Source organism: Rattus rattus, chromosome 5, assembly GCF_011064425.1.
Source record: "Rattus rattus isolate New Zealand chromosome 5, Rrattus_CSIRO_v1, whole genome shotgun sequence".
Taxonomy (NCBI): Eukaryota; Metazoa; Chordata; class Mammalia; order Rodentia; family Muridae; genus Rattus; species Rattus rattus.
Window position 1 is genome coordinate 937,700 of NC_046158.1, and position 22,412 is coordinate 960,111.

At 44.1% G+C, this 22,412-nt stretch overlaps 1 protein-coding gene across 1 annotated transcript in view; it reads left to right on the forward strand.

Annotated features, from left to right (window-relative positions):
- The window catches only part of Gapvd1 (GTPase activating protein and VPS9 domains 1), a 74,154-nt gene that overhangs the window by 38,673 nt on the left and 13,069 nt on the right, over positions 1–22,412 (forward strand). The window contains exons 9-19 of the mRNA XM_032902681.1: positions 359–484; positions 3,092–3,265; positions 5,869–6,009; positions 8,102–8,236; positions 8,776–8,895; positions 10,175–10,252; positions 10,341–10,705; positions 14,579–14,666; positions 15,497–15,577; positions 19,589–19,711; positions 21,407–21,533. Of these exons, the coding sequence (XP_032758572.1) occupies positions 359–484; positions 3,092–3,265; positions 5,869–6,009; positions 8,102–8,236; positions 8,776–8,895; positions 10,175–10,252; positions 10,341–10,705; positions 14,579–14,666; positions 15,497–15,577; positions 19,589–19,711; positions 21,407–21,533 (1,558 nt within the window). The remainder of the gene's footprint in view (positions 1–358; positions 485–3,091; positions 3,266–5,868; positions 6,010–8,101; positions 8,237–8,775; positions 8,896–10,174; positions 10,253–10,340; positions 10,706–14,578; positions 14,667–15,496; positions 15,578–19,588; positions 19,712–21,406; positions 21,534–22,412) is intronic.

A 22,412-nucleotide genomic window follows, 5' to 3' on the forward strand; every position in this document is an offset into this window, starting at 1 on the left:
ATTATAATAGTTCTTCAACAAGCAACTCTAGGTTATTTTTCCTATAATTTTTTAAAGATAAATTTTTAGAGATAGAGTTATTGGCTCAAAGGCATCTATATTTTTAAGGAAATAAATACACTACTAAAAACATCTTAAATCTGGCATGATGACATATATCTGTAATTGCGGGGTTCAGAAGGCTGAGGTAGAGAACTTGAGAGTGTAAGATTAGTCTGGTGATATAGTGAGACCTTTTTTCAAATCAGAACAGAACAAAACCAGAACAGAAATAAACACTATTTTCATGGCATGAAATATTTTATGTTGACTTATGAATTTTTAAAGAAGATTGCTGACAGGATAAACATTTTTCTAGGTCCTTCCAATCGCTCTAATTCAGTGTCTTCTCTCGACCTGGAAGGAGAGTCTGTATCTGAACTTGGGGCAGGACCTTCTGGGAGTAATGGAGTTGAAGCACTGCAGCTGTTAGAACACGAGCAAGGTAAAGTGGTGGTGAACACAGCTATACAGGTAGCATAGAGTGGGCGTTATTTCAGGAAAAGTAGTCTTCGCTTGTAAGTGGGCTGTATCTGGGAAAGTAAGTTGATTAATGACCATTAAAATTGCATTTATTCATAGCTCCTTCAGTTTTTAAAGGTGTTTAGTTGGTAAGTGTATTATTTGAGCTTAAATTACACAGCAGTATGAGTTACTTAAAATGCTGTAATATTTATTTATGGAGCACAGTGTCAACTGCTGAGGGCTCAAGAACTTAGTTTAGGGAAAGAACACTGTGCAAATGGTTAAAAGCCCCCAAATCTGATGATACGAGTTTGATCCTTGAAACTCACCTAGTGGAAGAAGAGAGCCAACTCCTATATGCTGTCCTCTGAGCTCTTATACATGCACCATGCACCATGCACCATGGCACCACTATATGCCCAAGTTAATCCCCAACGATTACCTTAGAAGCTGGGCATGTGCACAGCTTTAAACTTAGCTGACTGATGGGTGAGAGGGTGAGAGGAATGAAAACATGGAGAGATGAAGAGGCAAAGACAGGTGTATCCCTGGAGCTCTCTGACCTCTAGTTTACACACACATGAGCACTGGACATAAACCCTAACAAACAAACTTGTAGTTAGGGCACACATCCACAGCTCAGTTTGATTCTTAGACTTCAGTGTACATGAAAATTACCTAGGGGGTTTTAAAAAAAAAACTATTTTCCAAGCCATCCTCGAAATGTATTATTGAAAAGGAAAAGAGTGTTGCCACTGGAATGTATAGTTTGCATAGAACTATTGCCATATTGGCTCCATTTTCAACTTATCAATTAATGCTAAATTTATTGCACATAACAGAGAAACCTGAAATTAGCATACAGCCAAGGTTGAGTGAAAATCACATCTTTGACAGGCATTCTGGGTGATTCCAGTGTAGGAGTTGACAGCCTTTACCTGTGAAATGCTAAGTTAAAGAGTGACTCACAGGCTGGAAGTTGGCTCAGTCATTTGTTGTGACAAAACTTTTCCTGCAGAGACACTACACTCGTCTATTCATCCCACACAGGGAGCCCACGACAGACCAGAGTCCATCATGAACCATGACTTTTACTGGGGTTACTTACAGGAGCAGAAATGACTCAAAGACAGCTACATAAAGCCTACTCTAGCATGGTTGACAATTCACAAAGCTGGGAGCATGAACAGACTGCACAACCTGTGGGATGCTCAATAGGTTGAAGCATGTCCTTTCCAAGTGATTTGGTATAGAACTCTCCCAGGTAGCACAGCTTGTTTGTTTGTACAGCTTCCAGGAGGTTGGTTTGGTCTCATATTCTTCTTTGCAGCTTGGCTTTCTTGGCTCCATTCATCTAAAGGGAATTGCACTTTTACTGTTTACTCTAGCATGGAGGGAAGGGCTTAGTGAATCTGATCAGTTTCAGGAACTTCCTGAAGCCATTTTGAGCTACCTCCTGCTTAAAGAGATTTCCTGTAGGATAGAATGTTTCAATCTCACAGAAAATGGTTAAATAATATTATCAAGAGGACTTACTGCTCTTGTACAATACCCTGATTCAATCCTAGCACCCTCATGACAGCTTATATGGACTCTCTAAACACCAGGCATGCATGTGGTATACACAAGTACATGCAGGCAAGGCATTCATATAGATGAAATAATAAGGTAAATAAATCTGAAAAGAAGGTGAATTGAAGCCTTGGCATGGTGGTGCATACCTTTAATCCTAGTACTCAGGAAGGAAGCAAGCTAGCTCAGTCTACATATAGAGACCCTATCTTCGAAAGCGAGCAAACAAGCCAACAAGGGGATTGAGAGCTAGATGTGGTGACTTATGCCTGTAAGCCTATCCCTACAAAGATAAAGTGGGGGTCATAAATTTATACTTTTTGAGGCCTTATAAACAAAAGCACCAACACCAAAAACAAATCAAAATTTTACAGAAAGGAAATTGGCAAGACTAAATTATGGGGCTGGGTAGATGACTCAGTGGATAAGAGTGCTTGCTATGCAAGTATGAATACTTTAGATTGAATTTTTAGCATCATGTAAAAGCCAGGCCTAGCTCTATGTACCTGTAACCTCAGCATTGGGCCACAGAAACAGGACAGTCTTGTGAAGCTTTCAGTTCAGTGGAAGGCAGAATGCAATAGCAGGGGTACTACTGGCTTCTCTACCCATATATGCATCATACACACAAAGCAAACCGTAGAAAGTTGGTCTAGGAAGGAAGGGAAACTCTAGAATGCACACTTGAGCTATTGCCAAGTAAAATAGCTTACATATGGGTTTACCACCTAATTATTAACACAGCGATGGGATCCAGTAAGCTACCCCAAACATTTATTTTTACCTTCCTGCTTTGGTTAGTTTTTCTCATTTAGATTGGGCACCTCTGTCTCCTCAGCAGTGGCTAGGTGGAGGTGGGGGGAGGTCTCTACCAATCTTAACTGGGGTTTATTAATCAGTGGGGAGCAGACTGGAACTATGTGCTCATTAGTGATAAAATGACCTGAAGTTTAAAGACAGAATTTTGTCAGGTTGATCAAGAAGTTGTAGCTGTGCCCCTGTTTGTTTCTGATAGCTACAACACAAGATAATCTTGATGATAAACTGAGGAAGTTTGAGATTCGGGACATGATGGGACTAACAGATGACAGGGACATATCCGAGACAGTGAGTGAGACCTGGAGCACCGATGTCCTAGGAAGTGACTTCGACCCGAACGTTGATGAAGACCGTTTGCAGGAGATTGCAGGTAACTGGCGTTCAAGGCCTGTCGGAATGGATAGCTGTTTAGTTGTTAACGTCTGCTCGTTCTTTATGGGAGGGATGGTGCTGGCCTGGGGAGCTGGTATCCATATGGAGCAGGACATTTGACTATTAATCTCCTCCACTGTCCACCTTTAAGAAGGAGAAACCTAAGGCTTATGGTCAGATGGCTGAGCTTGCACAGCCACTACCTGCTAAGTCTCATGGCCTAACTTTGATAGCTAGGATCTGTGTAGGGAGAGAGAGAACCGTCCTCCCTAAGTTATCCTCTGTGCCATGGTGTGCACATGCACATGCACACACTGCTGAAACCAAAGATGAAGACGAAAGCCAAACAGCCAAATAAAGCACTTGGGCGAAGGACAGGTGCTCTGTGAGTTTAGGGCCAGCCTGATCTACAGTAAGTTTCAGGACAGCCAGGGCTGCACAAAAAACCCTGTCTCAATAAAACAAAACAAAACAAACAAACAAACAAAAAGGAAGAAAAGACAGATGAGTCTTTTGAGTTAGTTTCCTGTCAAGTCTTTTCTTTGGAGCATAGTATATGTTCTCAGTTTGTCGTGAGCTTATTATCTTCTTGAGGCTAAAAACCATACCTCAAAATGAAATTTTTTACAGATTGTAGCCATAAAGCCTGGACTAATAAACCGAGAGCTAGAGGTGTAAGGTGTAGCTGTTGGTAGAGTACTAGCTGTGCATGTGCAGTGCTCTAAGAATCCTCCTCAAGCACCACAGAACCATAGAAAACAATGGAATGAATTCATCAGTGCAAGCGTTAACTCAGGATCCTAGAATAACCACAAAGGATAACCAGGTTTTCCTTTTTGTAAATGTAAGTTTATTGTGCTATGGAATTCTAAATCTACCCTTTTTGAATACCGTTTTGTGAGTTCTGAAATATTTCATACAGCCATATAATTACCATCTTCATTTTCTTTTTATGGAAAATATCAACCAAAGACAACAGAAAATAGTAGGAACTCACTGTACCTGGCCCTAAGCTTCAGCAGCTGGACACACATGGCCAGTTTCATTTCCCCATTCTTCCGCTGTCCCCTTCATGCTTAGACAAGTTCCAGACACTCTTTTTCTTTTAGAGTTTTATTTGTATCTCATTGTATGTGTGTTTGCATGAACATGTGCACCTGGTGCCTGCAGAAGTCAGAAGAGGGCATCGGATCCCCTGAAATTAGCATTACAGACATTCCTGAGTCTCTGTGTGAGTGCTGTCACTGAACCTGGGTCCTCTGCAAGCGCAATAAGTGCTCTTAACTGTTTGCCTCTGTTTAATATTATATCCACAAAAGGTAGTTTTTACTTATAACTGTTCTCAAAACTTTTTCATGACTTGAAATAGTTATTCTTTTACTAGCTTGAATCAAATTTAGTATAGAATTCCCATCTGGAGTATTTTCTCTTCCTTTTTGTTTTTTATGTGTATGCATGTTTGCCAGCATATATAATCTGTGCACCACTTGTATGTGGTAGCTGCAGAGGCCAGAAGAGAACATTGGGTCTGGCACTGGATTAGAGCTACTTGTGAGCTGCTATGTACTTGCTGGGAGTTAAACCCGCTCCTCTGGAGAGGGAGCCAATTTTAAACTGCTGAGCTGTCTCTTTTCCTCTTGACTCTGTTAAACACAGACATATAGTCATGTCTCACTCCTTTCACTTGTGTTTAGTAGTGTACAGAGTTGGTTTTGCATAATTTTTTTCCCCACATGCAGTATTGTTCTTGGCCACAGGCAGCATTTGCAGTCGGCTGAGTGCTATGGAGCCATGTAGTCTCTTGCAAATGAATTTAATGCTTTGAATTTGTGATTTATGTCAGAAGAAAACATGTTGGGCTGGTATAACTTTCTGTGGTTATATTCTCTGGGTTTTTATAGTTCCTTTAGGACTATAAATTTTGTAAAGGTTAAAAAAAAGATAGCAAAGACATAGTTAAGATTTGCTGAGAAACCTTGGTGAGGGCTGGAAAGCTGGCTCAGTGGTTAAGAACACTGTTCTTCCAGAGGTCCTGAGTTCCATTCCCAGCACCACATGTGGCCCACAGACCATTCATAATGTGATCTGATGCCCTCTGCTGGTGTGCAGATGCACATGCAGATAAAGCACTTGTACGTAAAGGAATCCAATTGACATCAACCTAAAGATGTGTTTTCCCTGCAGAGAGAGGGGGTTGAGCAGCAGGTGCTTACTGAGAAGGAGGGTGTGGGCAGAGACGGCTTAACAGATATGAGCACTGCACTTCCCGCTCTTGCAGAGGAGAGGATCCAAGTCCAGTTCCTAGGACCTACATGGTGACTCACAGCTGTCTGTAACTCTAGTTCCAGGGATCTGATGCCTCTTCTGATCTGCTCCAGGTTCTACATGTACATGGTGCACATACCCCAGGCACACATACACATAGAAACTGAATATTTAAAACAAAACAAAGGAAAAAGAGGCTGGGCCAGTGTCCCCAACTGGAAACTTGTGTTTTAAGTTTCATGCTTAAATGAAATGATTCCTACCTCAGCCCCTTTCTAAGTATCAAGCAGTTGCCCTCAGCTTTCTTTCTAACACTTGGTGCTCACGATTGTACAGGTGCAGCAGCAGAGAACGTGCTGGGCAGCTTGCTGTGCCTTCCAGGTTCCGGCTCAGTTCTCCTCGACCCTTGCACTGGCTCGACCATATCAGAGACCACAAGTGAAGCTTGGAGTGTAGAGGTGTTGCCCAGTGACTCAGGTTAGTGCGCTCTCATTGCTGGCTCTGTCCTTCATGTTAGAACTTGAACATGGAGGGTTTCTTAATTTTTATACTAGGGATATACATTTATGTTTTCCGGTTTTGCTTTTTGAGACAGGGTCTTTGACTGACTGACTGACTTTGAATTTAAAATCCTCCTGCCTCAGTCTCTAAGTACTAGACTCTTAGATATCTACCACAGCACCAGATGACTCAGTATAGATATGATAAATATCAGGCAATCATTCTGTTAACAATTTCAAGTAGAAAATAGAACACTTTCTGTCTATGAAGGAAAAATGTTTTGTTGGTCAGCATTGGTTAACATAGCAAGTGCTGTTGGGTGATGTGGTGCAGGCCTTAACCCAGCACTCTGGAGGAAAAGATAGGGGGATCTCTGAGTTCGAGGCCAGTCTGATTCCGGAGTTCCTGGACAGCCAGGAACCCTGTATCAAAAGAAGGAGGGAGGGAGGGGGGAGGGAGGGGGAGGGAGGGAAGAAGGAAGAAAATAATGCTAACAACAACAGCATAGCAAGTGTTACTGAGTCTGTGTTAAATTATATTTGAAGTAGTTGTTTGAAACAGAGTTCTGTGTGTGCTGTGTTCAGTATCTTTCACCAGTCATCCCAGAGTGAGAGTAGCAACCCAGCTCAGACACACATTTGAGTTCCTAGTCAACACACTTACATTTCTCCCAGGCCAGTGAGAGAGCTTAGTGAATAAAGGTGCTTAAAGCCAAGCTTCGGGACCTGAGTTCAGTCTTGAGAAGTAGAGAAACATGCACATGTGCAGTAAATGTAAGTTTTTCCTTAGGAATAACTTTTCCTTGAAAGTTAGTTTGAGTATAATTATAATAATCTTTTTGAGATAAAGACAGTTTTTTAAAATTGTATGTTCATACGGGTATACACCTGTAAATGCAGGTGCCATGGACTCCAGAAGAGGTTCTTGAGTCTCATGAGGCTGGAGTCTGGAGTTAAAGGCAATTGTGAACCACCTGATGTGGGTGCTGGGAATTGAACCCCATTCTCTGAGGACCAGCCAACACTCTGAACACTCTGCTGAACTATCTCTCCCACACTAATTTATTATTTTTATTTTATGTTTTGAGGTTGTGCGCATGTATGTGCATAGCATGTGTACAGTGCCTGCAAAGACCAGAAGAGAACATCAGATCCCCTGGAAGTGGGGTTCCAATCATTTGTAAGCTGCCATGTGGGTACTTTGAACTGAACCCAGGTCTTCTGTAAGAGCACCAAATACTCTTAACCACTGAGCCATCTTTCCAGTCTCTTAAAAGATTATTAATTTGATGGCACATACATGTAATATTAGCTTGTACTATATAGTGAGATCCCCATGCGAAAAGCTAGTAGATAAAATATTAGGTAAAGAAATCATTTTTCCTTTCTTTCTTTTGGGGGATGGTTTGAGCCAGGGTCTCATCATGTAGCTCAGGCTATGCTGGAACTGCCAGTGAACCTCAGGCTGGCCTCAGACTCACATATCCACCTGCCTCTGCCTCTTGAGTGCTGAGAGTGCCCTGCAACATCATGCCCATTGTAAGTGCTTTTGAAAACATTGAAATTTAGAGAGAGTGGATACAGTGTTACACTATTCTGTGCTCCTGTTCAGTTTATGTGTTAACCAAGAATGTACAGTTTTGTTTTGTTTTTTAAAGATTTATTTATTTATTATATATAAGTACACTGTTGCTGTCTTCAGACGCACCAGAAGAGGGCATCGGATCCCATTACAGATGGTTGGGAGCCACCATGTGGTTGCTGGGGATTGAGCTCAGGACCTCTGGAAGAGCAGTTGGGTGCTCTTAACCACTGAGCCATCTCTCCAGCCCGAATGTGCCGTTTTTTAAAGAGTAGTCTAGAAACAGTTGTCATCTGTGCATAGCAAATTAGTGTGTATAGCAGGGGGAAATTATTACCTTGCCTTCTTAATCTATGATCTAACAAGTTTTGGTGAGTAACTTAGACTTATAAACCTAGGTATTCCCCAGTGGCTTCTCTAAGTCACAAAAGCTGAAGTTGTGCATGCTCGCAGAATTAATAGGTGACCCTTCCTGTTCTCTGTGCAGAGGCTCCAGACTTAAAGCAGGAAGAGCGCCTCCAAGAGCTGGAGAGCTGTTCTGGACTGGGCAGTACGTCTGATGATACGGATGTCAGGGAGGTCAGTTCCCGCCCCAGCACACCAGGCCTCAGTGTTGTGTCCGGTATGTCTGTCTTGTTTTAAGGACTAGGAATTTGAAGGCATCCCCTTCTTTCTGTTTATAAAGTGTTACCAAAGAGATACTGGGTTTTGTTGCTGCTTTATGATCTGGTGCTGGCTGTTGAACTCAGAACTCGGGACATGTTAGTCATGTGCTCTGTCACTGAGCTGTAGCTTCGTCCCCAAGAGATGTGTTATTTAAGAGCTCAGTAGTCTCCAGGGAACAAAATCAATTTTACGCTTTCATAATCTTTGAGAACCTAATGTGTAGCTTTCACAGCCTATTGATAACTGATGAACCGTTCTTCTTCAGCTTTCGATACTTTTGGTAGCTTCTGCTACAATATTAGGTACAGCATGAACTTCTGATGCTGCTGTATAGCAAGATAAGTGTACTTGGACAGCAGTGGTGAGGTGGCAGCACTCGGCAGCTCACGTGTGGACAGCTCGAGAAGGGATTTATCCAAACTTAGTAGAATTTTGTGTAACTGCTTTGTTCTTCTTGCTGTTTATTTACTTCTGTATTTTGCTGTATTTTCAAAGGCATAAGCGCTACATCGGAGGATATTCCCAATAAGATCGAAGACCTGCGATCTGAGTGCAGCTCTGATTTTGGGGGTAAAGATTCTGTAACTAGTCCAGATGTGGATGACATAGCCCATGGTAAGTTGTGGGGGTGAGAATGACCTTTTAAGGTAATCATATTGTATCAGCACTCAGGAGGTGGAGGCAGGGGAATATCTGTGAGTTTAAGATTTGCCTGGCTTACATAGTGAGTTCCAAGTCAGCCAAGTCTGCAGAGTGAGTCTTTATCCAAAAAAAAAAAAAAAAAAAAAAAAAAAAAGAAAAGAAAAAAAAAAACCCAAAACAAAATCCTACAAAACAAAGCAGGCTTGGGAAACGGCTCCGTCTGCTCTTCCAGAGGACCTAGGTTAGATCCCCCGCACCCACCTGCAGCTCACAACGGTCTCCAGCTTCAGTTCCAAGAGCACCCAGGGGCCTCCTCTGGCCTCCATTGGCACTGCATGCATATGGTATACAGATATACATACAGGCAAAACACTCATATACACAACATAAAAGTAAGTAATATAAAAAATTCACAAAGCAAGAATAACAGATCATATACTGCTGGGATTTGATCCATTAGTATAGCTCTTCAGGCATAACTTGTCAGTGTGTACGTGGGGACTTAAATGTTCATATTCTAAATTTGGTTCAGTTAGAACTACTTCTAGAAATCTGTCATAATGAAATCCATGAATGGAGAAAGTTTTGGTCTCTTTTTTTTTTCGGAGCTGGGGACCGAACCCAGGGCCTTGCGCTTGCTAGGCAAGTGCTCTACCACTGAGCTAAATCCCCAACCCCAAAGTTTTAGTCTCTTTATACTTACCTATTTTAATATTTCTAATTGTGTTAAGACGTGCTTAGGGGTATCTTTTTGGGAGTGGGGGTTCTGTAGTCTAAGATTTAGAAATTAGAGTTAATTCATGGCATTATATATTCATTTCATTCATGAATTCGTTTTAAAATTAGGACATTTGCTGAAAGCAATATTAGCCTTTCAGACTCCACAGTTCTCTGCCTCTTCTTTAGACAGTATTGCATGTTTTTATGGTGAGAAAAGTGAGTCTTAGAGAGGCTGGCCATTACTTAAAACACAGGTGAGCCTCATGGTGGCCTTCTTCACACTAACCATAATAGTGTTGTCCATTAGTAATAAGCATGTGGATGCTGTTCCCTCTAAACGGGGTGAAAATCCCCACATTCAGATTAAATGCGGGGTAATCAGAATTGATTCTTATTGGTGTCATTTATTGCTGGTATGCTTCTCAAGTTCTAATTAAGAGAGGAAAACTGTGGAAGAGTCTTAGAGCCTTCCTGAGTATCTGGACCGCTGTCTGCACATGGCTTGATCTCATGGTGTGCCTTGTTGTTGTAGGCGCCCACCAGCTGACCTCTCCTCCCTCTCAGTCAGAGTCTCTGCTTGCCATGTTTGACCCACTGTCTTCACATGAAGGTAAGCTTGTGAACTTTTGGACTCTGTCATAAACAGAAGCAAGAGATGTAGACCTCTGTTCATTAGTTCTGTCTTTTCTGTGTTACAGGGGCCTCTGCTGTGGTAAGGCCGAAGGTTCACTATGCCCGGCCCTCGCACCCACCTCCAGATCCTCCAATCCTGGAAGGTGCAGTGGGAGGAAATGAAGCCAGGCTGCCCAACTTCGGTTCTCACGTTTTAACTGCAGCTGAAATGGAGGCGTTCAGGCAGAGGCACTCTTACCCTGAGAGACTAGTGCGCAGCAGAAGCTCTGACATAGTGTCTTGTGTGCGGCGGCCCATGAGTGACCCCAGCTGGAACCGACGTCCAGGGAATGAAGAGCTTCCTCCAGCTGCAGCCACTGGTGCTACTTCTTTGGTGGCTGCACCTCACTCGTCATCTTCGTCCCCGAGTAAGGACTCTTCAAGAGGAGAGGTATGGTACCCAGCCTCGTAGAACTCGCATGTTATGGTTAGGTTAGCGTTCCAACTGATGGGTTCCTGTGATGTCGGAAATGAATATGGACTCTGAACTCAAGATTAAGGGTTACCGTGGTTGTGATTAATGATGATCTGTCATGCCAGGAGGTGTGGTGCTGCAAACCTTTTATCCCAGCACTCGGGAGGCAGAGACAGATGTTATCTGTGAGTTCGAGACTAGCATTGTCTACAGAGCAAGTTCTAGAACAGTCAGGGCTACACAGAGAAACCATGTTCCAGAAAAAGAAAAGACAAAACAGAAATCTGTCTAGTAGTCCATCATGCTGTCAGAACTTGGTTTTGTAAGAATCTTTGCCTTTGACAGCATTTAGATCTTTTCTCCACGCAGTTCTGTGTCTAATCACTTAGATGCTTTTGAGGTGGTTAAATGAAGTGTATCCCTTGTGATTTGGAAGTCATAAAGTTGGGAAGACAAACATTTCTTCCTCATTTAAAAGTAAGTTTCCAACCCAGTTCTTCTCTCCCTTTTTGATGAGTTAGTACATTTTCCTACAGATGTCATTATTCTGCATGCAATTCCACTCCTCACTCTTATCGTGTCTCCCCGGTCACCAGCATTATGTTCTTTTTATTTAGTTTTTGTTGTTGTCCTTGGTTTTAGAGACAGGATCTCATTATGTAGCCTAAGCTCATTATATAGATGAGGCTAGTGTTGAAGGTGTGATAATCTTGCTGCTAAGTGCTGAGTTTGCACTGGAGAGCCACTGTGCCCAGTCCATGTGCTGCCTGGCGGTCAGTCGGCCTTTTACTCCATCGCTCTGCTGCTCGTTCAGTTTTGCCTTGCCAATTTTCTTAAGATTACTTATTTATTTTTGTTTTGTTTTTTTGAGGCAAGGTTTCTCTGTGTAGCCCTGGCTGTCACTCTGTAGACCAGGCTGGCCTTGAACTCAGAGATCTGTCTGTCTCTGCCTCCCAAGTGTGGGATTAAAGGCATGCACCACCACTGTTTTTTATTTATTTTGTATTCTTCTCTCATATATTACATTCTGAGTATAGTTTCCCATTCCTCCTCCTCTGAGATTATTTTTATTTTCTTTGTATAATGTACTTAATATACAAATAGCACCTGCGGAAGCCAGAAAAGGACACTGGGTCTCCTGGGACTAGAGTAACAGAAGGCTGTGAGCCACCATGTGGGTTCTGGGAGTCAGACCTGTGTCCTGTGAAAGAGCAGCTAGTGCCGAGCCGCCTCATTGTATTCTCCATCTCGTCCTAGAGGTGGCTGTTTCTCCAAGGGTCTCAAGGTCCTTGTGGTTAAAACTCTTCTAAAGTTGAGATGAGCCAGAGCTTACTGCTGTGGCATGCTGCTGTCTCAGAGCCTCTCGGTGAACCGAGATAGAGATAGAGAGAGACAGAGACAGACAGACAGACAGAGGCTGTGTGTGTAGGTGTGCATACACAGTTACCCCTGTATTCATTTCGTCTGTCTTTCTTGGCATAGAGAGACCAGTGAGTGGACAGTGAGGCTTTAGATTCAGTCCAGCGATAACAGACTTTATCTTGTCTTCCCCTTCTCCTCGGTGTCTTAGCTCCTCGGTGTCGGAGCCTGCTTTCATTGCTTTTCATGTGTGTTCTTAAGGAGCATGCTTGTATATAAGCTCTCCTGCCACAGAAGTCCTCGCCACTGCTCCAAGAAACTACCTGTGGTTAATTAGTAGTAGTGATTTTCTCTTCTCCTTTCACATGAAGCCTTTTTAAAAAATTATTTATTTATTTATTTGTTTGTTTATTTATTATATATAAGTACACTGTGGCTGTCTTCAGACACACCAGAAGAGGGCATCGGATCCCATTACAGATGGTTGTGAGCCACCATGTGGTTGCTGGGATTGAACTAAGGACCTCTGGAGGAGCGGTTAGTGCTCTTAACCACTGAGCTATCTTTTCAGCCCCCCACATGAAGTCTTTTAAAGAAATATTTCCTTCTAAGTAGAAATAGATATAGTTAATTACAAAGAAGAATTAGAATTAGAATCTGAGAATAAGAGTGGATTGGTGGCCAGAGAGAAAGGGCTCCTCCTCCAACAGCCAAGAATGTGTACACCTAATTTTATAAATGAAAAAAAAGGAAATTCTGAGCTTTTCTGAAGTCACATTATAGGCTAGAAATGATGGTCAGGCTGCCCTTCATATGAACAGTTAATGGTGACTGTATGATTGGTGAGCAGAGAGGGTAGGCAGGTCTGGATTTGATGGTCAGCTGTGTCACATGTAAGCCATGTACCTTGGGGGAGGTCACCTCATTTAGCTTCATGTTCTTCATTTATGAAAAGGACTTATGACCAGGCATGGTGGTGCATGCCTTTAATCCCAGCACTTGGGAGGCAGAAGCAGGTAGATTTTTCTGAGTTTGAGGCTATCCTGGTCTACAGAGTGACAGCCAGGGCTACACAGAAATCCTGCTTTCATTAAAAAAAAAAAAAAGACTTATGATCTGAGCATGGTAGCTCCAATCTATAATTCCAGTAGTTAGGAGGCTGAAATAGTTGATGAGAAAGAGGTTAGCCTGGTCTAAATAGTACATTTGAGGCCAGCCTGGACTGCAGATTGAGACCCTGTCTCAAAACAAAAACTAACAACCCTAATGGCAGCTGTACCACAATATCTTCGGCCCTATTAAAATTCACTGCTCTGCATTTACTTAGGGTTTCCTATTTCGTTTTCTTTTGTTTCTGTGCTGAGGATTGAACACAGAGCTTGTATCTGATAAGCACTTGCTCTCCCAATGAGTTTTACTCCCGCCCCTTCCTTCATAGGTGTTTTGTCAGTAGCCACCATAACTCATTCTGTGAGGCCTTTGTTTGCTAGCAGTACAGCAATAGTACCTACCCTCACACGCCTCAGGCTGTCCTGAAGGACACATGTCGCTAATCCAGAGGGTGTCCATGCCCGCACCGACACGGCACCGAGAACCAGGTGTAAGCCTGCGGGATTAAAACACACACACACACACACACAAACGCACACACGCTCACACACTCACACGCGCTCACACGCACACACTCCCGCTCTCTTACACACACACCCACGCACTCACTCACTCACACACACCACACACACACACACGCACACACACACACCACACCACACACACACATACACACCACACACACACACACACACACACACACACACACACACACACGCACGCACACACTGCACACACACACACACACACACACACACACACACACTCTCGTGTGTTATTCGTGTTAAGAAGGAAAGCCTGTTCTGTAGCTTTATTCACTGAATATATACCCCAGGTTGACCAGGTGGAAAAACCTGGGAAGCACAGTGGGAAACCCCGGCTTAAGGCTCCAGTAACAAAAGACCGAATAAGTACCCCAGATTTACTGGGGAGAAATCCAGGGAGACCAGCCTAAATCCCAAAAATAAAAGACTGGGAAGACAAAAAGCAGGAACGAATTGACCATTGCCCATGTGTGTCATTACCGGAACAGGCTGTTCCTTTGTTAGGAACAAAAGGTTTCCACATGCATCAGCAGGGCTCAGCAGGGGTCAAACCCTGCAAGGGACCCAGGAGGGTCTGACGAGGTGGTGATACACTGCAGGGGACCCAGGAGGCTGTGACAAGAGGGTGCCTGGGAGGCAATGGCAGTGATGTGTGCTCAGTGGCAGGGTGCCTGGGTTCCATCCCCTGCACTATCTTTTATCCCTTCTAGCTCCCAAAAGAACAGTAATGTTCTATGACAGTTAGGACTGACTGACTGACAGACTTACTGACATCCTTTTTATAGCAATTTATCCTGCAGTCAACTCCAAATAACACATTCAACTCTCTCTACAGACTGAGGAGCGCAAGGACAGTGACGATGAGAGGTCAGACAGGAGCAGGCCTTGGTGGAGAAAGCGTTTTGTATCAGCTATGCCTAAAGGTAATTTCACTTTAGAGTGCTGTCTGTAAGAAGAAAGCCTCAAGCTTCTTTGGAGAGCAATGTGGCCACACCTCTGTGACGCTGTGGGGCAGTTTCTAGCTGTGGAAGTGTAGAACTGCTGTCGATGAGATGAATGCTCTGACAGAGCTTTAAAAGGCCCTGCTCTTTGTGGGAAGTGGCTGTGGTGTCCTAGATGGAGATCATACCAGTCACTGTCATTGCACATGGAGGACTCTCGGCATGCTGCTGTTAACTTAATGTTGAAGTGCCATTCTGACATTCCTGGAGCAAATGTAGGCTTCTCAGGTCTCTGCAATGAGAGCGTGAGCCCTACAGATGGGGCTGGTGTCTACTGCGGAAGGGAGTTACGTGCATTTGTTTTGCTTGAAGAGCCTGACATCCTCTGAGCTGGCAAAATTTCTCTTCCTGGAAAAAGATACTGCTCAAAAGTTGGGGTCCTCTTCCATAGTTCCTGGCTGAGGCGCCTAGGAGCTGAGGAGACCCGCGTCTCCCCGTGCTCTGGCCCACTTAATTAATGGAGAGGAGTGCGCGAGGCAGGAACTCTTTTCTTTTGGCAAAGTTAAGAGGCATGGGTTTCGACTTACTCTAAGTGGATCCTCATTAAATCATTCTTTCTATGGCAAATGACTCCACAGCAGATTCTGAAAGCTTCTTAAGACCCTTTGATGCTATTTTAAGAATATCAGTTGACGCTTGGGATTTCTTTTAAAGTTTCAGCCTCCTTGCACTTAGAAATGTTGGCACACCAGCTAACTTCCGAGGAGTGTAGTATGTTATATGTCACAGTACTGACTTTATTTAATTTCCAGCTCCTATACCATTTAGAAAGAAAGAAAAACAAGAAAAAGACAAAGATGATCTGGGGCCTGACAGATTCTCAACACTCACAGGTTTGTAGACCCATGGGCTTCCTGGCTCCTTCATTCCCAGAGCACATATTTCATAACACTTTTTCTTGGGTGACATAAGCGTTGCCTTTTTAGAAGAGTGTGTTTGTGTGTGTATGGTCGGGAGTATGTTCTTCATGGCTCTGTGGTTTCCCCCTAGAGGCCACAGTGGGTCTCGGTGTGCTCTTCCTACAGACCACTACCATCACCATCCTCATTACCATAACCTGTTTCTGAAAAAGCCTGCCTGAGAGCTCAGCACCAGGGACCATGCCACACGACTGCTGGAGTGTGCCCTCCAGTGCTCTGCATGCCCTGTCTCTGGGTCACTGGTGGGACAGTTTTCTCCAACACTGACTGTAGGACACTGAATTTACTCTCATCTATATTTTGCTCTAGCTTATTCAGGGTCACGATGAAATACTATTTTATCTAATCATTTCATTTTTTAATGATTAAAGTATTTGTTCAAATAGTGTTACAAATGCCAACCATTGTAGTAGAAGTTAAAGACTTCACTAATTGTTTGACAGCTTGAACTTATAAGTGCTCTCTGACCCATGTCAGAGCTTTAGGGATCTTTCTTACCCGACACCTGCATTTCTGCTGCTTCTTTGGTACCTTAAAAGCATCTGTGAGAGCTAGCGTGAATGACCATAGTTGAGACTGATAGCTATGCTTTGACTCTTAGATGCTGTAGTCCATCTAGAGGGGAGTTCGCTCTCAGTTCTTTTTTCCTTAACTTAGTTTTAAGGTCTGTTATCTTCCCATCCTACTAAGTCACAAAGTCTTTAGGACGCAGTCTCAAAAGTGACCAGCACGTACGTGCAGCATCCCTTTCTGATGCATGTTCTAGTGTCGATGTGCATGTTAGTGTCCCTCCGTGTTTCAGCTTATGTAGCTCTTCTTTACTAGACACAGCAGCTCTCTCAGAATAAAGGGATGGGCAGAAGGAGACAGGCTGAACAGGCCATGGCTCCCTGCTGAGAGCAGCCCAGCCTGTCCTATTCAGTTAGCAAATATCTGTTACCATCTGACTCATGCCAGACACCATAGTAGATATTAAATCAGATTACATATGACCTGTGTCTGTTGGGACCTTCCAGTGTTTTGGGGAAGAGTTGAAAAGATACTGTCTTTTGGGCAATGTCTTTGTGTATTTTCCCGTGTTCTTCATTCCTGCTGTTAGACGTATGCACATGTCACTGTGGATGCTGCCACAGTCTTTTAATCCCAGCACTCAGGAGGCAGAGGCAGGAGTTGGAGGCCAGCTTGGTCTACATAGTAAGTTCCAGGCCAGCCTTGGTGAGACCCCGTCTTAAAAAAGGACAGAGGAGAGTGTTACAGTCTTCATGAGCTGAATTACACTGGGGGAGTAGCTTTGTATGCAAATGGTTTAACCGCTGTGAGGAAATTGTAAGTACTTAGGGGTTTGGGGTAATGATTTTTTCTTTCTTTCTTTCTTTTTTGATGCTGAGATTGGAAGCTAAGTTAAGTCCCTGTTCATCCGTTTCCCCACCTTCCCAACCCCCGCTCCCATAGCAGTTAATTCTCTTTGGGTCTGATTGAAGAAGCTCAGCTTTCTTATTAGAGAAATTCTACCCCGTCCTAACTAATGCTCACTCGGAAGTTACCACGGAATCAGTTTGACACGTTATTGCGTATATTCCTTATTAGCCTGGCCACAGTCTTGCCACTCGAACAACTGGTTTTTTACGATCTCTCCTAATCTTTCTCAGGGTTTGTATATGGTGGCTTTTCTGTCACTGAATCAAACATGTAAATTCTGTATTTACCTTTACCATACTCCCAGTTTCTACTGGGACAGCTGGCTTTTGAATAATTTTTACTGGCTGTAAAGTAACTTGGTTCTCCTATACTGCAGCATAGCTCTTCCTTTCCTATTGAAATATTTACATCATTTCCTGCCGTTTTTCTCCGAAAATACCTTTCTGCCCATGTTTTTTTGTTGTAGTCACAGTGCTGGGGATTGAGCCCAGGCTCACACAAGGCAGTTGGGCGCTCAGTGACTGTAACCCCATGTCTGCACCGCAGCTTTACTGTCATTGCCCTAGGATGACAGCTTTGAGAAGTGTGCTCTAGAGTCAAGGTCGTAAGCGTATTGGAGCTCAGTCCCTTCTCCCAGTCCTTGTGAGCTCTCAAGGTAACCAGTGGGGCTGGAGCTGCTTACAGGGCACCTGGGATCAGTTCTCAGGACCGACAACATGTTGGTTCACAGCTACCTGGAGCTTCAGGTCCAAAGGCTCTTCTGGCCTCCTCAGGTACCAGGAACACATGTGGTACATTTGCATTCATGAGACACTCAAAAAATACTAAATAAACAAGTAAATAAAGTATTTTTAAGAGCTATAACCAAAAATATTACTCCTTAAAAGGATTCTGCAGTGGTTGCATTTATATTTTGAAGAAGTCCACCACTGATAATGAATCTCTTGTCATGACTATACTGTTAGAGCAGACATTTAAATGTATTTGGAAGTCAAATGTGCTCACATCTATAATCCCCAAACTCACAAGTCTGAGGCAGGAGGTTTGCTATAAGTTCAAGACCAAGGTAGGCTAGAGAGACCTGTCCCCTGCAGGAAATATGCAGAGCACAACTTTGTGAGTCATCTATATAACTTGAGATATTCTATAGAAACATGGACAGCAGACACTTGTTTTGGGGAGGAAAGGCCGTGAGCATGCTGCTCAGTCTCCACGCCCACGCTAACTCTGCTGTGGCACTAATGCTGGCTACTGTGCGCAGTTGTCTGAGGAGTAACTGTCCACAGCAGACGCTCACAGCAAGTTCCCTGGCATGTGGTACAAGCGCAATAGCTATTAGCTGCAGTCGTCCTGCATCCCAGCATGCACACATAGAGGTTTGGATGCTGTTTTAGAAACACTTACAAATGGAATTCTACCAGAATGTAGACAGCTAGGTTGCCTGTTGGCCTAGCTCAGTCTCTAGAGTTTGAGTTTCACTCTGGAACTTTATTTTGTGTTGAAGATCATGGCAGTCCATGGCTGCTGTTGAGACTATAGGCTAACGTGTGTGTGGTGCTGGGCCTCAGACTTGGTGTCTGTGAGTGCTAAGTCTTCACCACTGACTGTATCCCTAGCTTGATGTTTGAGATCGAGTTTCGCTACTGCTCAGGCTGGCCTTGAATTCTCTTACTTCCACTTCCCAGGTGCTGGAATTACAACATGTGCCACAGTAGCCAGCTAGCTTAGCAGTATTGATAACTGACCCATCAGTGAAACCGTCTGCTCTCTGTGCGGCCCACGGACCGACCGTCCTAGACCCCTAGAATGCCAGGGGCCATTGTATGAGTAAAAATGCGGTCCTGGCAGCTAGCTGCCCCGTCATGGAGAGAGGTGGTGTGATAGAAGAGGATGCTCTGTAGCTTTCAGATGCAATGTAAAGAGAGATTCTCAAAGAAAGAGTGGAGAAAACCATTTATCAAAACTAAAACAGGATTTTGGTCTAATTTGAATAATTATTTTTATCCTTGGGCATGGAGGTGTCTGATTAAGTTGTGCGTATTAAAAAAATATCAGCAGGCTTAGATGGGAGACCAACAAACTCAAAGCTAGGCCTTGGGCTACTTAATGCATTAAAGGTCAGCCTAGGTTATATAGCAAGACTCCTCTATTTGTCCCCCCACTCCTACAAAAAGAAACCATGATAGAAGTTGTGTTAACATGAATTGATAGTCACTGTGACTTGAGCAAGTACTTTCGAATTCTTTCTGCACTGAACTTTGGCACAGTCATGGAGAATTCCAATAGTCTGAGGTGGAGTGACTCTTCTTGGTTTCCTGCTTTGGGAAGCGTAGACCTAGCAATGGGGTTGAGTAGGCAGCTGCATGGTGCCTTATAACACTGAGATGTACGCCCTTCTTTAGTGTGACCTCCTAACCTGCCTTTGGGATGCTGCTGCTGGTGTTATGCTAACAGCAGAGTGGGATAAACCCAGGGAACTAATTCTCTCTCTCTTTTCCCCTGCAGACGAGCCCAGCCCTAGGCTCAGTGCACAAGCTCAGGTTGCGGAAGACATTCTGGACAAATACCGAAATGCCATTAAACGGACCAGCCCCAGTGAAGGAGCAATGGCAAATGATGAGAGTACAGGTGAAAATCACCATAGGTCTGGGCAGTGACAGCCACCTTAGAGATGAGCTAAGGCAGACTGATGCAGCCTGTAGAGCAGGGCGTCCAGAGGACAGTCATAGCTTTTGTAAGCATGTTAGCTCAGTATATCCCTCTCTACAGCTTCTCACTAAACCTGGGCACCCTAGATGTTCAGATGGTTTAGGGTCATCTAATGAGGCTGGGGTAACAGTCCAGAGGACCTTGGTGCGTGTTTTAGTGAGAAGGGAATCCCCCCCCCTCCTTTTTTTCTTTTTACTGTTTGGAGAAGTGAGATTTGATGTAGTTGTGGACTTTTAGCAGAGCTGTGGCGGCCAACTCAGGCTAAGGTACCCTTGTTGCTTGGTACTTCTTTTCTACAAGGCTCCCCCCCTCGGAATACTGACTACCTATCATAAAAATATGGAGTCCTCAAGACACATGAAGGGAAAGCAAATGCATGTAGAGCATGAGCAGCAGCTTGCTAAACCTGCCCACGCCCTGCCCACAGAGCAGGACTACGAGCTGTTCCGAGAAGGGCAGGGGGGTTCTACCTCTCTGTTTTCTTTCTCAGGGTTAGGGTGGTAAGACAGACTCTCACTCTGAAGGGCAGGCTGTCCCTAAACTCAGAATCCTCCTGCCTGCCTCCCAAGGGCCAAATTTCAGCGCAGCAAAGGTTATTAAATTTGACAGTTACCAGCATTTTGTCATAATTTCTTAGACAGTATTTAAGAACATTTTATTCCTTTTGACTTAAAACTGTTTTTGTTTGTTTATTTGTTTGTCGTTTTTCTTTTTTTTTTTTTTGAGACAGAGTCTCATGTAGCCTAGGCTTGTATCAAACTCACTGTAACACTTACTTCTTGATGTTTTTAAAGATGAATTGCATTTTGTGTGTGTGTCTTTTTGCCTGTGATGAGTGCAGTACATGTGTGTGGTAACCATAGAGGCCAGAAAACGGGGTTAGATCTCTGGAACTGGAGTTACACAGTTGCTGGGCACAGTATGGGCACTGTGAACCAATCCTGGGTCCTCTGAAAGAGAAACCCTTGTCTAGGTCTCTAGCCCTTGACTTCCTGTCTCCACTTCAGCTGTTAGGGGTGCATCTCCACCCGTCTTACTTGGTGCTCAGGATGGGACCCGAGGGCTCTCACACGCCAAGCGAGCCCTCTCTTGCGGAGCCCCGTGCCCCTGACTATGTGTGTGTATATTGTCTCAGATTGACTGACTAAAAGCATGGCCAGTGTGGGAATCTTGGTTCTGGCCTTGGTGTGTTTGTGAGCTGGTCCCTGGCTAAGTCTTAGGTGTGAGAGGGCTTCGTTGAGGAGAATCAGGAGACGTGAGTGAGTGTCTGTTCCAGCGTTTGGAGGAGTCCATGTCTAAAGAAGGTATTGTTGAAATGCCTTTTGAGGCTCTTACTTGTGTGGTTCAGGGATTCTGGACTTTATTAAGTTATACAATTGGATTCTTACAAGTCGGACACTGTGGCAAGAAGTACAGCTACTCTCTGCTCTAATGTCTGCTGTCTTGCCTTGGCTATTGATCACCTCATTCTATGTCTGATATTTGTTTTCTTTTCCCAAGAACTCTTATCACAAGACAAACTGACTTTTGATTAAATTTCTCTGAATACCTGCTAGTACCTGACATTTCCACATTAACTGGGCTATCCTTTTCTTGGGGGCTGGTTTTGTTTAGAGGTCATGGGTGATGGTGAAAGTGCTCACGATTCTCCTCGTGAGGAACTGCAGAACATCTCAGCTGACGACCTCCCAGACTCTGCCAGCCAAGCAGCTCACCCTCAGGACTCTGCTTTTTCTTACAGGTAATTCTCTTAGGATTTGGAGCTTTGTCAGTTGCACTGTTTTGTTTTGTTTTTGGTTTGGTTTGTTTTTAAGACAAGGTTTCTCTCTGTAGTCCTGGCTGTCCTGGAACTCCCTCTGTACACCAGGCTGGCCTCGAACTCAGAGATCCACCTGCCTCTGCCTCCCAAGTGCTGTGATTAAAAGATTGTGCCACCATCTCCTGGCTCTTTTGTTTTTAAATATTTTTCCTTCATTAAGATACAGTTGCATTGTTTTTTCATTCCCTTTCCTCCTTCCACCCTTTCACATTTGGCTTTGAACGTTCTTATCACCATTGCCATTGTTTGACGTCAGCTGATGGTCAAATATAAAGAAGGGCTGGGGGTTGGGGATTTAGCTCAGTGGTAGAGCGCTTGCCTAGGAAGGGCAAGGCCCTGGGTTGGTCCCCAGCTCGGGAGAAGGGCTGGGCAGAGACACTCAGTGCCTGCCTGGAAAAGCCAAGCGCGATGGTGTGCACTTGTAATCCCAACCTGAGAAGGCAGTGGATCCCTCCCTTAGACTAACTCTAAGCCAGTGAGAGACCCTGTCTCACAAAAACAAGGTTGACGGACGGCACCTCCTCAGGAGTGTCATTGAGGTTGTCCTATGGTCTCTACACACATGCACACCTGGAATATACGTGCTCGTACATGTACACACACACACATTCTCTCTCTCTCTCTCTCTCTCTCTCTCTCTCGCTCTCTCTCTCTCTCTCTCTCTCTCTCTCTCTCTCAAGAGAAAATAGATACGTTTACTAGGAAATTTTACTCACTTTGGGCCAGGCCAGGTGGCACACACTGTGAGTGCTGGCATCAGGGGGCAGAGCCTAGTGAGTCTCTGAATTTGAGGGCAGCCTG